At 38.6% G+C, this 12,626-nt stretch overlaps 1 protein-coding gene across 5 annotated transcripts in view; it reads right to left on the reverse strand.

Moving 5' to 3' along the window:
* Nucleotides 1–12,626, reverse strand: part of PRMT3 (protein arginine methyltransferase 3) — a 159,228-nt gene that overhangs the window by 121,200 nt on the left and 25,402 nt on the right. For all 5 annotated transcript variants that reach the window (XM_070457291.1, XM_070457289.1, XM_070457290.1 and 2 more), the window contains exon 9: nt 9,919–10,040. In XM_070457291.1, the coding sequence (XP_070313392.1) occupies nt 9,919–10,040 (122 nt within the window). The remainder of the gene's footprint in view (nt 1–9,918; nt 10,041–12,626) is intronic.

The following is a 12,626-nucleotide window of genomic DNA, read 5'->3' on the forward strand; positions in this document are numbered from 1 at the left end:
TGTATATTTCACACAAAAGTTAAAAAGGATGCTTATACATCATATCCGAGCTTTTTAAAAGAGGTATTTAATAAAATTCTCTATAATGGAACTGCTGTAGTTGATTACATTTACTGAAATATTCTATTAAGGTTTAACAATTACAAACACTTCAAAAGAAGCAAAGAGCAATCTTCTTAGAAGATCAAAATGTTCCTACTGCCTTAGAAATATTTTCAGGATGCTCACGCTGAAACAAGACGTGTCCTGTAAAAGGCCATCTGCTCAGGCTGTTTATTGTCTGCTACAAGTCATAATCCTATCTGCCTCAGTAATTACTTGTTGGAATATAAATATAACTGGAAAGATTAAGATTTCAGGGAATACATAGAAAAAAGACAAAAGGCCATAATTCCCAGTGATTCTGTATTAAAACATTGCAACACAGACGTGATTCACAGAGATAATCCCTTTTATGAGCTTGCTCATCTTAATCACCACCTGATTTTACCATTCATGAAAAAAAAAACTATAGATTTTTACTTACTTTTCTTCTCTCAAGAGGCCAATCACTGAACATTACTTTAGCATAAAAGCATTCCAAATGAAGTCTATCTCTGAAAACACCTGCTCAAAAACTAGCACAGGTTTAATTCTCAGAAATACACCACCATAATATAAAGGGTATGTTAAGTAAGTCTCTTAACTAATCCAATAAACACTGAAATTATTTTTCTGAGTGGATATTTTGTTAGAGCAATAATCACTATCCTATATTATTTCCTATCTCAAAAGCAGCAATTTAACTTTTATTTCATGATACAGAGGCATCATCATGAGTAATTATCTGATACTGGGCTTACAGAGATGAGAGAGTCCGTGCACTTAAGAACATGGTCTAAGGCATTCAGAAGGGTAAAGAACACAGGCTTCATAGAAGCTAATATAATAAGACCTTAACTGAGTGACATTCGAGTTTAACCAGAAAAAGACAGAGCATCCATAAAGCTATATATGAATATGGGGGTAAAGGAGGGTGCCTCATCTCTGTATGCACAAACTGCCTGTGTGTATATATGTGTGTGTATGGAAGACAAATCACAAATTTGAAGAGCTATAAATAGTTTAGTATAATCAGAGCAACAAGAGGCAGCATGTAGTGACAAAGCTGGGAGGCAGTCAGAGGTAATGCTAAGGAGTCCAGTTTTCAGAGGCAATGAGGAGCCATTTCAGGATTTTTAGAATGAGAAAACAGGATCAAATTTGTAATGTACTTCTGCCCAATGCAATTTTGATTAAAAAAGACATAGTCTAGGTTCTAAGGAAGAACATGGTCTAGCAGGGAGACAGACGTGTAAACAGCATAAAGTACCGCCAAGTGTTCATACAATGAACATCTTATCAATTAAATGGCATTTAAAGTTGGTGACACAGATGTATAGAACAGACTTTTGGACTCTGTGGGAGAAGGCGAGAACGGGATGTTTCAAGAGAACAGCAACGAAACATGTATATTATCTAGGGTGAAACAGATAACCAGCCCAGGTTGGATGCAGGAGACAAGTGCTCGGACCTGGTGCACTGGGATGACCCAGAGGGATCGGGCGGAGAGGGAGGTGGGAGGGGGGATCGGGATGGGGAATACATGTAAATCCATGGCTGATTCATGTCAATGTATGACAAAACCCACTACAATATTGTAAAGCAATTAGCCTCCAACTAATAAAAAAAATAAAATTAAAAATAAATAATAAATAAATAAAGTTGGTGACAAAATGACTATAAAATTCAGCTAGAAGAATACCTAGGTGATAATTATTTTTTTCAAAATGCATATGGGGGTGGGGTGGGGGGAATACCGTGATACAAAAATATACAAGGCATAATATTGTTTTCAGTTCACTATGGCACCCAAACATATGTATTTCTCCTATTCCCCAAGCATGCCGAAATGACAATGAAGTAATATAAAATGTAGTAAATTGATAAATGCACGGAGATTTTAAATGGTAATATCAAAGAACCAAAGATATAATTCAGCGGAGGAAAAAAGGGCAATCAAATCATTTTGGTAAACTTGTGAGGAAGGATCCAGTGCTCAGTGCACACATCAGAAAAGACTAAAGTGCTGCCCAAAACAGATCCCTCTCTTTTCTTCTGAGGCAGATAACAGAAAACACATGCCAATTACCTTTATCAAGTGTATTTCATGAGCTGTCTCCCTCCCAAATGTATAATTTCTGTTTATAGGCATGTAGCTAACATTAAGGACATTTACTGTTTAAAGTTAGCAATAGCTTAGCTTCTGATAAAATGGAAAAAAAAAAAGATTAGAGAATAATGGGAATTCAAGCAGAAAGATAATGGGTTTTCAGCAAGCTTTGAATATTTCACATCCTGGGTCTTGAAAATCCATTCACTGATTCAACAAGTATTTACACTGAATACCTGCATGCCTGGTACCCTTCCAGATGGTTGAGGTATGTCCATGAATAAGAGAAAAATCACTGTCTAACCCTGGGGAGCTGATATTCTAGTAAAGCTTACATTTTCATGTGCTAAGTCTTTAAAAAGCCTTACCAAAGTGCTGATAGTGAGATCTCATACCAGGATCAGAGGTAACTTTTAGTTCTCCATTATCCTCTCACATCCTCCCAACACAAAAACATCTTTTTACTCCCTTCCCTCCTTTATTTATTTAAAAGAGAAGAGAGCTGGTAGGGAAATCAACCTGGCCACACTAAGAGAGAGATGACGAGAGCCAAATAACTGAGCTGCTACTGCTAAGTCACTGCAGTCGTGTCCGACTCTGTGCGACCCCGTAGACGGCAGCCTGCCAGGCTCCCCCGTCCCTGGGATTCTCCAGGCAAGGACACTGGAGTGGGTTGCCGTTTCCTTCTCCAACGCATAAAAGTGAAAAGTGGAAGTGAAGTTGCTCAGTTGTGTCCGACTCTTCCCGACCCCATGGAATGCAGCCTACCAGGCTCCTCCGTCCATGGGATTTTCCAGGCAAGAGTACTGGAGTGGGGTGCCATTGCCTTCTCCGAATAACTGAGCTACGTATGTGCAAATGCATTAATTCAGTTAAGTATATAAAAAAATACAAGAATGTGAATGAAGGCATAGATTTAAGTTACATCAACAAGTAGAAGGATGGATTTGAGAAACAGCAAGGATACTCATGAGGACTCTATCTCCAGTAAGTCTCCTGGTAAAAGAGAAGGAAAGGTCAAGTATCAGCCCCAGGTTTTCAATTTTAACCTGTGAGAAGAATTAATGCAGGTCTGTTCCCTTGGTTCTTATCTCTGTAACCATGGCAATTCTTGATCAAACTCTAAAAACAAAGCTCCTGAACATTCTTATATTTACTGGTTAATGATGCTACTCGATACACCTGAAGATGTGCTGCTGCTAAGTTGCGTCAGTCGTGTCTGACTCTGTGCGACCCCATAGACGGCAGCCCACCAGGCTCCACTGTCCCTGGGATTCTCCAGGCAAGAACACTGGAGTGGGTTGCCACTTCCTTCTCCAGTGCATGAAAGAGAGAAGTGAAAGTGAAGTTGCTGTTGTGTCCGACTCTCTGCGACCCCATGGACTGCAGCCTACCAGGCTTCTTGGTCCATGGGATTTTCCAGGCAAGAGTACTGGAATGGGGTTGCCATTGCCTTCTCCACCTGAAGATGCGAACCAAGACAAATCAGGAGCACAGCATGTGTAAAGTTAACAGGAAGATTCCTGGTATGCACCTGGAATCTGACACCACTGCACAATGGCTGATCACACAGCGGTCATGTGCCTATGCCACCAGTTCTCTTTGAGAACGTTTAAGACTCAAACTTCCTTGGGTTGAGGCATCTCTTGAGATTCTCTGAGGTTCACAGCTAGAGGGAAAAGCACATCTTGCGTGACCCTTGCAGAGAAGAAAGGATTTTGTGGGAGCCTGTATGTGACCTCTTTACTGTTATCTTTTCTTTGCTGTCCCTGGACTGTATTCTTTGCTATAATAAATCTTAGCAGTGAAGCTGTGAATACTTTATACTGAATCATGTGAGTTCTTCCAGTCAATCACTGAACTAGTAGGTAGTTATGGGACCCCCAAGACGGGACAATTGAGTAGACAGGAAATTAAGGAGGTGGCAGGATGTGAGAAAAACAGAATTTAGTTTCCATGTAAACCATCTTAATCACCTTCACTAGAAGACTTTTGAGCAGCGAATTGTTTTTAACCATTTTTATCCTCATCACTGGTTCAAAGTTTCCTTCAGCTTTCACTTACTCTTTTATTATTTCTATTAAATTTAGAGGACTTCCCTGGTTGTTCAGCGATTAAGAATACACCTGCCAGGGCAGGAATAGAGATTCAGATAGGACAGACTTACGGACACAGTGGGGGAAGGACGAATTGAGAGAGCAGCACTGAAACATACACATTACCATGTGTAAAACAGGGAACTAACAGGAAGCTGCGGTACAGCGCAAGGGGTCCACCTGGCGCTCTGTGCCAACCTGGAGGACTGGGACGGGGTAGGAGGTGGGAGGGGGGTTCAAGAGGGAGGGGACATGTGTACACCTGTGGCTGATGCAGGGAGAAACCAACACCGCACTGGAAAGCAGAGTTAACCTCTAATTTAAAAAAAAGAAAAAGAACCCACCTGCCAATGCTGTTAACATAGGTTCGATCCCCAGTCTGGGAAGATTCCACATGCCATGGAGCACCTAAGCCTGTGCACCAGAATAACTAAGCTTACACTCTAGAGCCCGCAAGCAACTACTGAAGCTAGAGCGCTCTACAAGAGAAGATGCCACCTCAACGAAGAGTAGCCCCCACTTGCTGCAACTAGAGAAAGCCTGCACGCAGCAAAGAAGACCTAGCACAGCTAAAAATAAATAAATGAACAAAATCAATGAATTTAGAAACAAGATATGACAGAATATCCCTTACTTCAAGAATATATCCTGGTATATTTTGTGATCTTGTTCCAAATCTTACATACACCACCACTATCTTTAAATTCATTGTGTTAAGTTACTAAGTGCCTAAAAACTTTAATAAGATAAAGCTCTTGTCCGAGAATCTAGACAAGAACACTTACATGAGTATGACAACAGACCTAGGCATAAAAATGAAACAGATCTGCTTCATTTCTAACAGTATTCTAGGCACAGGTAATAGAAGATTGCATCTTTAAAGTCATACTGAGATTGAAAGTACTGCATTATAGTCATATGAAAGATCAACCTTCTTATGAAAACTTTGCAAAAAACCATCCAAAAATCTGAATAATGACCTTTCCACGGCAGAGTCAATGAGAAACCAAAGGCAGTCAGAAGTAAAGGTAATTACCAGAAGCTAGCTCTGCTTCCTCAGGGTGAACACTGGACATAATCACCTGACAACTGAATAGCTTTGCTATCCTTAGGACGTTTATGCTTCTGGAATGATCACTCACCGTAAAGTGAGAGCAAGAAAAAGAAACAATTTCTCATTCCTCTCACGTATTACTTTGAGTTCTATTTGCCCCTGCTAATAAAACATCTTTCATTTATTTAGAAATGCTACATCTCCTTTTTAAATAAAAGAGATAAAATTATTTTTATCATTTTTTAGCACAATTCAAGGATTAAGTTGAATATGTTTAAAAGAATATGAAACATAATTATTCATCTTTTATGTATGGCAGAAACCAACACAATTCTCTAAAACAATTATCCTCCAAGTAAAAATAAATACATTTAAAAACAAAACAAATCCCCTTTCAATCAGTTTGACTTAAACTAGCCAGTGGTAGATTTTGTTGGTTGAAATCTAGTTCCATGACTGGTACAATAAAAATTTTTTCCTACCCAAATCGGGGTGGGGTTGGGAGACTATCCATCTTTTAGAATTTAAAGTATTTTCTTACAGATGTAAGCTTAGGGAGTTTTACAGAAATCCTGCTGTGTACAAATTTCTGGCAGCAAAAGAAGCCTCAGAATTGCTAATGACAATTCACAGCCTGCTAGAAGAGCTGCTTTCATTGATTGATAATGGTTCTAGAAAGCTCCAGTGCAATAATAGACAAGTACAAGAGAAGCTGAGAGTAGATTTCAAGGGAGGAGAGTGAATACATAATAAAGCTGACTAAAGCTTGAAACTTTATGGTATAAAAGAATAGAGATCATAAAACAGAATAGAGTCAGCATATGTTGGTGGGATAGTGGCAAGAAATGATCATTTCAGAAACATAACCAATCAAATGTCAAGTATTATTGGAGGCACTGGTGCCAAATCAAACATATCATTATAATCATCTATTAATATTATCATAATTACTACTAACATTTAGTAAGTAGTTACATGTCAACCGGGCTTCTCTGGTGACTCAGATTGTAAAGAATCCGCCTGCAATGCAGGAGACCTGGGTTCAATTCCTGGGTTGGGAAGATCCCCTGGAGAACGGAACGGCTACCCACTGCCAGTATTCTGGCCTGAAGAATTCCACAGAGGGAGGAGCCTGGGGTCCATGGGGTCACATTTGAGTCCATGGCATCGCAAAGAGTCGGACACAACCGAGCAACTTTCACTTCACTACATGTCAGCCACTTTGCAAAGCACTATAAGTGAATTCAATCTTTGTAACAATCTTGTGAGACACATACTACCATCAACCTCATTTTATAAATGAAGAAACCAGGGTTAAAGAAGTTAAGCAATTTGCCCATCATCATAAAGCTAGTCAAAAAGCCAAAGTTAGAAATCAAGTCACATGGTTCTAGATGCTGAGAGAAGTATGCTATTCTGCTTTCTCATCTGGTAGAAAAATGGGCCAGAAAATGCTGCAGACATTAACAATAAACTGTTTCATGAAAATTCTTCTATAGATACATCCACAAACAGAATAAGAGGTTATTTCATCCACAGTGTAAATTTCAAGTTTTTGAATGGAAAACAATGAAGAGATACTATGAACACTATGGAAATAACGATCTTATCTTTTCACGATAAAAAAAAGGCAAAGTAGAACATCTTTGAAGAAAAGTATAATGTTGGCTCATCCAAAACAAAAAGGTCTAATATTCAAACGCTATAGGTTCTAAGTAAACTACTGGCCACAATAAAATATGTGCCCTCTGAGCAGTGCAATGTAGACACAGCATAGTAGACTGGCTGTAGGATCAACTATGGGATCCAATCCTGGCAGTACTACAAATAAACTGATGTGTTCTCCATGTCTCAATTTCTTAATCTCTACTTAAAAAATATTATACTGTTTTTTTACCTACTTCAAAAAAAAATTCAATAGGAAGTACTAAGTTAATGTTAGCAACTTTTATTATTAAGTTAAAGTACCTAAAACTGAAAGTTAAGTCATTTTCAATAAATGCTCTCATGTAAAATTTCTATATATTCCAGCACTAAATTTTATATACAAAGAATCTGAATATAATCATTGTAAAAATATATTTCTAAAACATCACTAGGAATTAGGGCTTCTGTGAAATAAAATGAAAATCAAATGAGTGGTATCACCATCCTCTTCTTCCACACAGGAATTAAAATGAGAATACACTGGACCATCCTGGTGGGTGCAGTGGTTAAGAATCCGCCTGCCAATGCAGGGAACATGGGTTCAATCCCTGGACAGGGTAGATCCCACATGCCACGGGGCAGCTAATCCCACGCACCTCAACTACTGAGCCCAAGCTCTAGCGCCTACGAGCACCAACTACAGAGCCCATGCTCCACAAGAGAAGCCACCACACCACAACAAAGAGCAGACCCCGCTCAACACAACTGAAGTCGGCATACAGCAACAAATACTCTGAGCAGCCAAAAATAAACAATTTTTAAAAATTATTGTTTAAAAAAAATGAGAGCACATCTAGTCTCATAGAAATCAAAAATGACAAATATATAGATGAACATGGGTCTTCCATATTTCTAATAGAAATATCTTACCATAACCTAACTATCAACAATAAATTTTGTTAATTTACGTAAAACAATCTCTTCTTTGGGATAGTGGTTCTCACACCTGTTTCGAAAGCAAGGTACAAGCAAGAGAGGGTGCTATTTACAGAACCTGCAAAATGATGATGTTGTAGTTAATGGTAACAAAAGAACTAAAAAAACTTTACCAGATTATGGATTGTATACACATATGCAACACATATGCATATTCTGCATTATGAAAATAATAACCACCAGCATCTATGAAAAAATCTAAGCAAGAGCAATGTCATTTTTCCATTAACATTCATTTGGTGCTTGTTAATAGTAACAGCTGCTAACACCTGAATACCTACTACATGTCAGGTCAGGCAATATGCCAAAGAGATTGAGGTGTGTATTTTACTTACAACTTATTTACCTTGCTCATAACCATTAGTGACTCCTTGTCATCATTACTTTCATTTTTACAATGAAACAGCTGAGGTTTCAAAGAGGTTAGATACCTAATCGAAGTCCAAACAATGGGGAAGGGGCAGAGCAAGGACTCAACACTGGCCAACGGAAACTCTTCAAGTGTGCGCTTAGTCGCTCAGGCACGTCTGACTGTTTGCAGCCCCGTGGACTGTAGCCCGCCAGGCTCCTCTGTCCATGGGGTTCTCCAGGCAGGAGTACTGGAGAGGGTTGCCACGCCCTCCTCCAGGGGATCCTCCCCACCCAGGGACGGAACCCAGGTCTCCTGCATTGCAGGCAGTTTCTTAACCTCTGAGCCATGAGGGAAGCCTGAAACTTTGCCTGCTTACCCATGGCACTACACTCTACACCAGGCAATAACATCTTAAACATTTTACACAACTGTATTTATTTAAACGTTATACAAATCAGAAAAGATCGTTAATAGATTTTAAGAATAAAACATAGGCATCAGTGAGAGGACCATTGAAGGATCATTACCAAGAATCTAATGTAAGCATGGTAAAAGTTATTCAGAGAGGAGAACTTTAATGTTCTCCCTCCAAAAAAGAAATGGTAATTACTGGGTTAGCCACGAAGTTCATTCAGGGTGTTCTGTAAGATGTGAGGTAAAACTGGAACAAACGTTTTGGCCAACCCAATATTTCATGTGACACAGCAGAGGTGTTAACTAACACTATGGTGGTAGCTATTATGTTAATACATTAATATATCAAAGAAATACATTTATAATATGTTTTCATTAAACTCACACAATGTTATGTGTCGATTATATCTCAATAAACCTGGGGGGGGGGAAGAATTGCTGAGAAGCCTGCTATTAAAATTATTTTGGAAATTATTCCTAAGTTTCAAATGTAACATGTAACATGCAACATGCAAAATGCAACATGTAACATACTTTGGTTAAGTACACAACTAACAAAATCTCGAAGTTGTAGTTCAAATAAAGGTCTTCTTACTTGAATATAAGCCAACTGTAAAATCAACCACTGTTCAATTAACCTAACTTAATTCCTCAAAGAGAGGACGTATTTTTAGAGAACAAAATTAAGTTTAAGGGGATAAACTAAATCCACTCTAATCTGTGTGTAGCCATCTTGGACTTCACATTTTAATTTGAGGAGGCAGAGGACTACCAGTACTGTCAAAAGGAAAACAATAACCTTTAGTTTTCTTTTAGCTGAATTGTTACCTGGTAAACAAACTACTACTAATATATTGACTTTTGTAGCACATATTCTAACATTACCCTATACGTCCATGATTTCTAATTTATTATAATTAGCATATTCATAGTCATAATTGAAAAGACAGAAAACTATATAAAAATAATTCTAATAAGAGGAGTGAAAAGATTGTTCACACTTCAAACATGTTTAGGTCAATTCAACTTAAAATTTTATTGTGCTAGAATGAAATTTTACTGAAAGATAAGGTCCTTAGGTCTGCACCGGACAGCTATTAAAGACAAGAAAATCTACTGATCATCAAATTTAAAAACAATCTTAACTCAAGCCTTAAAATGCATCTACCTTACGATATCCATTGCCTGGTAAAGTATTTCAGACTGATCAACTCCAAGAACCTTCTTTGCCCCTGCTTTAGCAGCAAACAGAGAGAGAATTCCAGTTCCACAACCAACATCCAAAACTACCTGGTATAATAATAAAAGAAAAAGAATAGATGTTATTGAGAAGGTCTAATATTTTAAATCCTATTCATATATGATGATGTTTCTGGCTAGGAATAGATAACAAAATTTAAACTTTACCAGTCAATCATGATAATAATTTCTATTTGGGTAAACTGAACATATAATTACATTATTTTAAATTCGTAACTGTTTTTGGCCACAGTTTATTGCAATCATAGGCAACAATGTAAATTTAAGAAATGTTTTACATGAAATGAGAAATTCCCACAGACTTACTAGGGAAGTAGTCTGCCTTTTATTTCCTTATTGTATGTATGCTCTAATTTAGGTTCAGTAATTCTAAATTTTAACAAAAATAAGCTTTCTCAAGTTTGAGTACCAGAAATTAACCTAAGCAGGATAGTCTGATCCAATACAATTTAGAAAAGGTTATAAACGAATCATGGATACAAAATATTGTCATACCCACTCCATTTCCAAAGTTTAATATTTAACTCATTTTAATTAGAGGTACAATAAAAAATAGGCTTTTAGAATTCAGTAACTTGAGAATTTAAGTTTTCAAAAAGATATTCATGATCAATGGTAGAAACAGTAAGAAGAATGAAATTTATGTTATTGGGGATTGGAATGTAACAATTATTTCTAATCAAGAATTTCATATGGTTCTTCCCAGAATAGTAATAATGAAATCTGCATGGTTCACAGTAAAAAAAAAAAAAAATTACCAAGGAAACACATTAAGCAAAATACTCAGAAACAACTAAGAATAAAGAATAGAGCATAACAGAGAATAGTAGTGCAATAAAGAAAACTCAAGCACAGAGCAGAGCTTAGGGCAAGGGGAGAGGACACACACACTCTTTTCGAATTTTAGACAGGTCTATGAAGCACTTTTTCTAGCAAGAATATTGGAATGGGTTGCCATTTTCTCCTCCAGGGGATCTTTCCGACCCAGGGATCAAACCTGTGAGACGTCTCCTGCTTGGCAGGCAGATTGTTTACCACTGCACCAGCTAGAAAGCCACTGTAAGAAAAACAAAACTAGAATTTATCTATTGTATTGTTCAATCTATGGGGCTTCCCCAGTGGCTCAACAGTAAAGAATCTGCCAGCAATGCAGGGGAGGCAGGTTCTATCCCTGCGTTGGGAAGATCTCCTGGAGGAGGAACTGGCAACCCACTCCAGTATTCTTGCCTGGGAAATCCCATAGACAGAGGAGCCTGGTGGGCTGTAGTCCATGGGACTGCAAAGAGTCAGACACGCTGAGCAACTGAGCATTGTTCAATCTATGTAAATGAATCTATGCAAATCTATGTAAGTGAATCTTTGTAAATGAACTTATTTACAAAACAGAAACAGATTCACACGCTTAAAGAACAAAATTACGGCTGCCAGAGCAGGGCGAATTGAAGAGATAGATAGGAAGTTTGGGATGGACATGTACACACTGCTTTATTTAAAATGGAAACCACCAAGGACTGACTGTATAGCACACGGAACTCTGCTCAGTGAGACAGCCTGGACGGGAGAGGAGTTTGGGGGAGAACGGGTATATGTATATGTATGGCTGAGTCCCTTTGCTGTCTACCTGAAACTATCATAACATTGTTAATTGGCTGTTAATTCAGTTGCTCAGTCGTATCTGACTCTTTGTGACCCCATGAATCGCAGCACGCCAAGCCTCCCTGTCCATCAGCAACTCGTGGAGTTTACTCAAACTCATGTCCATCGAGTCGGTGATGCCATCCAGCCATCTCATCCTCTGTTGTCCCCTTCTCCTCCTGCCCCCAATCCCTACCAGCATCAGGGTCTTTTCCAATGAGTCAACTCTTCACATGAGGTAGCCGAAGTATTGGAGTTTCAGCTTTAGCATCAGTCCTTCCAATGAACAACCAGGACTGATCTCCTTTAGAAGGGACTGGTTGGATCTCCTTGCAGTCCAAGGGACTCTCAAGAGTCTTCTCCAACACCACAGTTCAAAACCATCAGTTTTTCGGTGCTCAGCTTGCTTCACAGTCCAACTCTCACATCCATACATGACCACTGGAAAAACCATAGTCTTGACTAGACGGACCTTTGTTGGCAAAGTAATCTCTCTGCTTTTTAATATGCTATCTAGGTAGGTCGTAACTTTCCTTCCAAGGAGTAAGCGTCTTTTAAAAATTTCATGGCTGCAGTCACCATCTGCAGTGATTTTGGAGCCCCCCAAAATAAAGTCTAATGCTGTTTCCACTGTTTCCCCACCTATTTCCCATGAAGTGATGGGACCAGACACCATGATCTTAGTTTTCTGAATGTTGAGCTTTAAGCCAACTTTTTCACTCTCCTCTTTCACTTTCATCAAGAGGCTTTTCAGTTCCTCTTCACTTTCTGCCATAAGGGTGGTGTCATCTGCATATCTGAGGTTAGTGATATTTCTCCCAGCAATCTTGATTCCAGCTTGTGCTTCCTCCAGCCCAGCATTTCTCATGATGTCCTCTGCATATAAGTTAAATAAGCAGGGTGACAATATACAGCCTTGACGTACCCCTTTTCCTATTTGGAACCAGTCTGTTGTTCCATGTCCAGTTCTAACTGTTGCTT

Source organism: Odocoileus virginianus, chromosome 28, assembly GCF_023699985.2.
Source record: "Odocoileus virginianus isolate 20LAN1187 ecotype Illinois chromosome 28, Ovbor_1.2, whole genome shotgun sequence".
Lineage (NCBI taxonomy): Eukaryota > Metazoa > Chordata > Mammalia > Artiodactyla > Cervidae > Odocoileus > Odocoileus virginianus.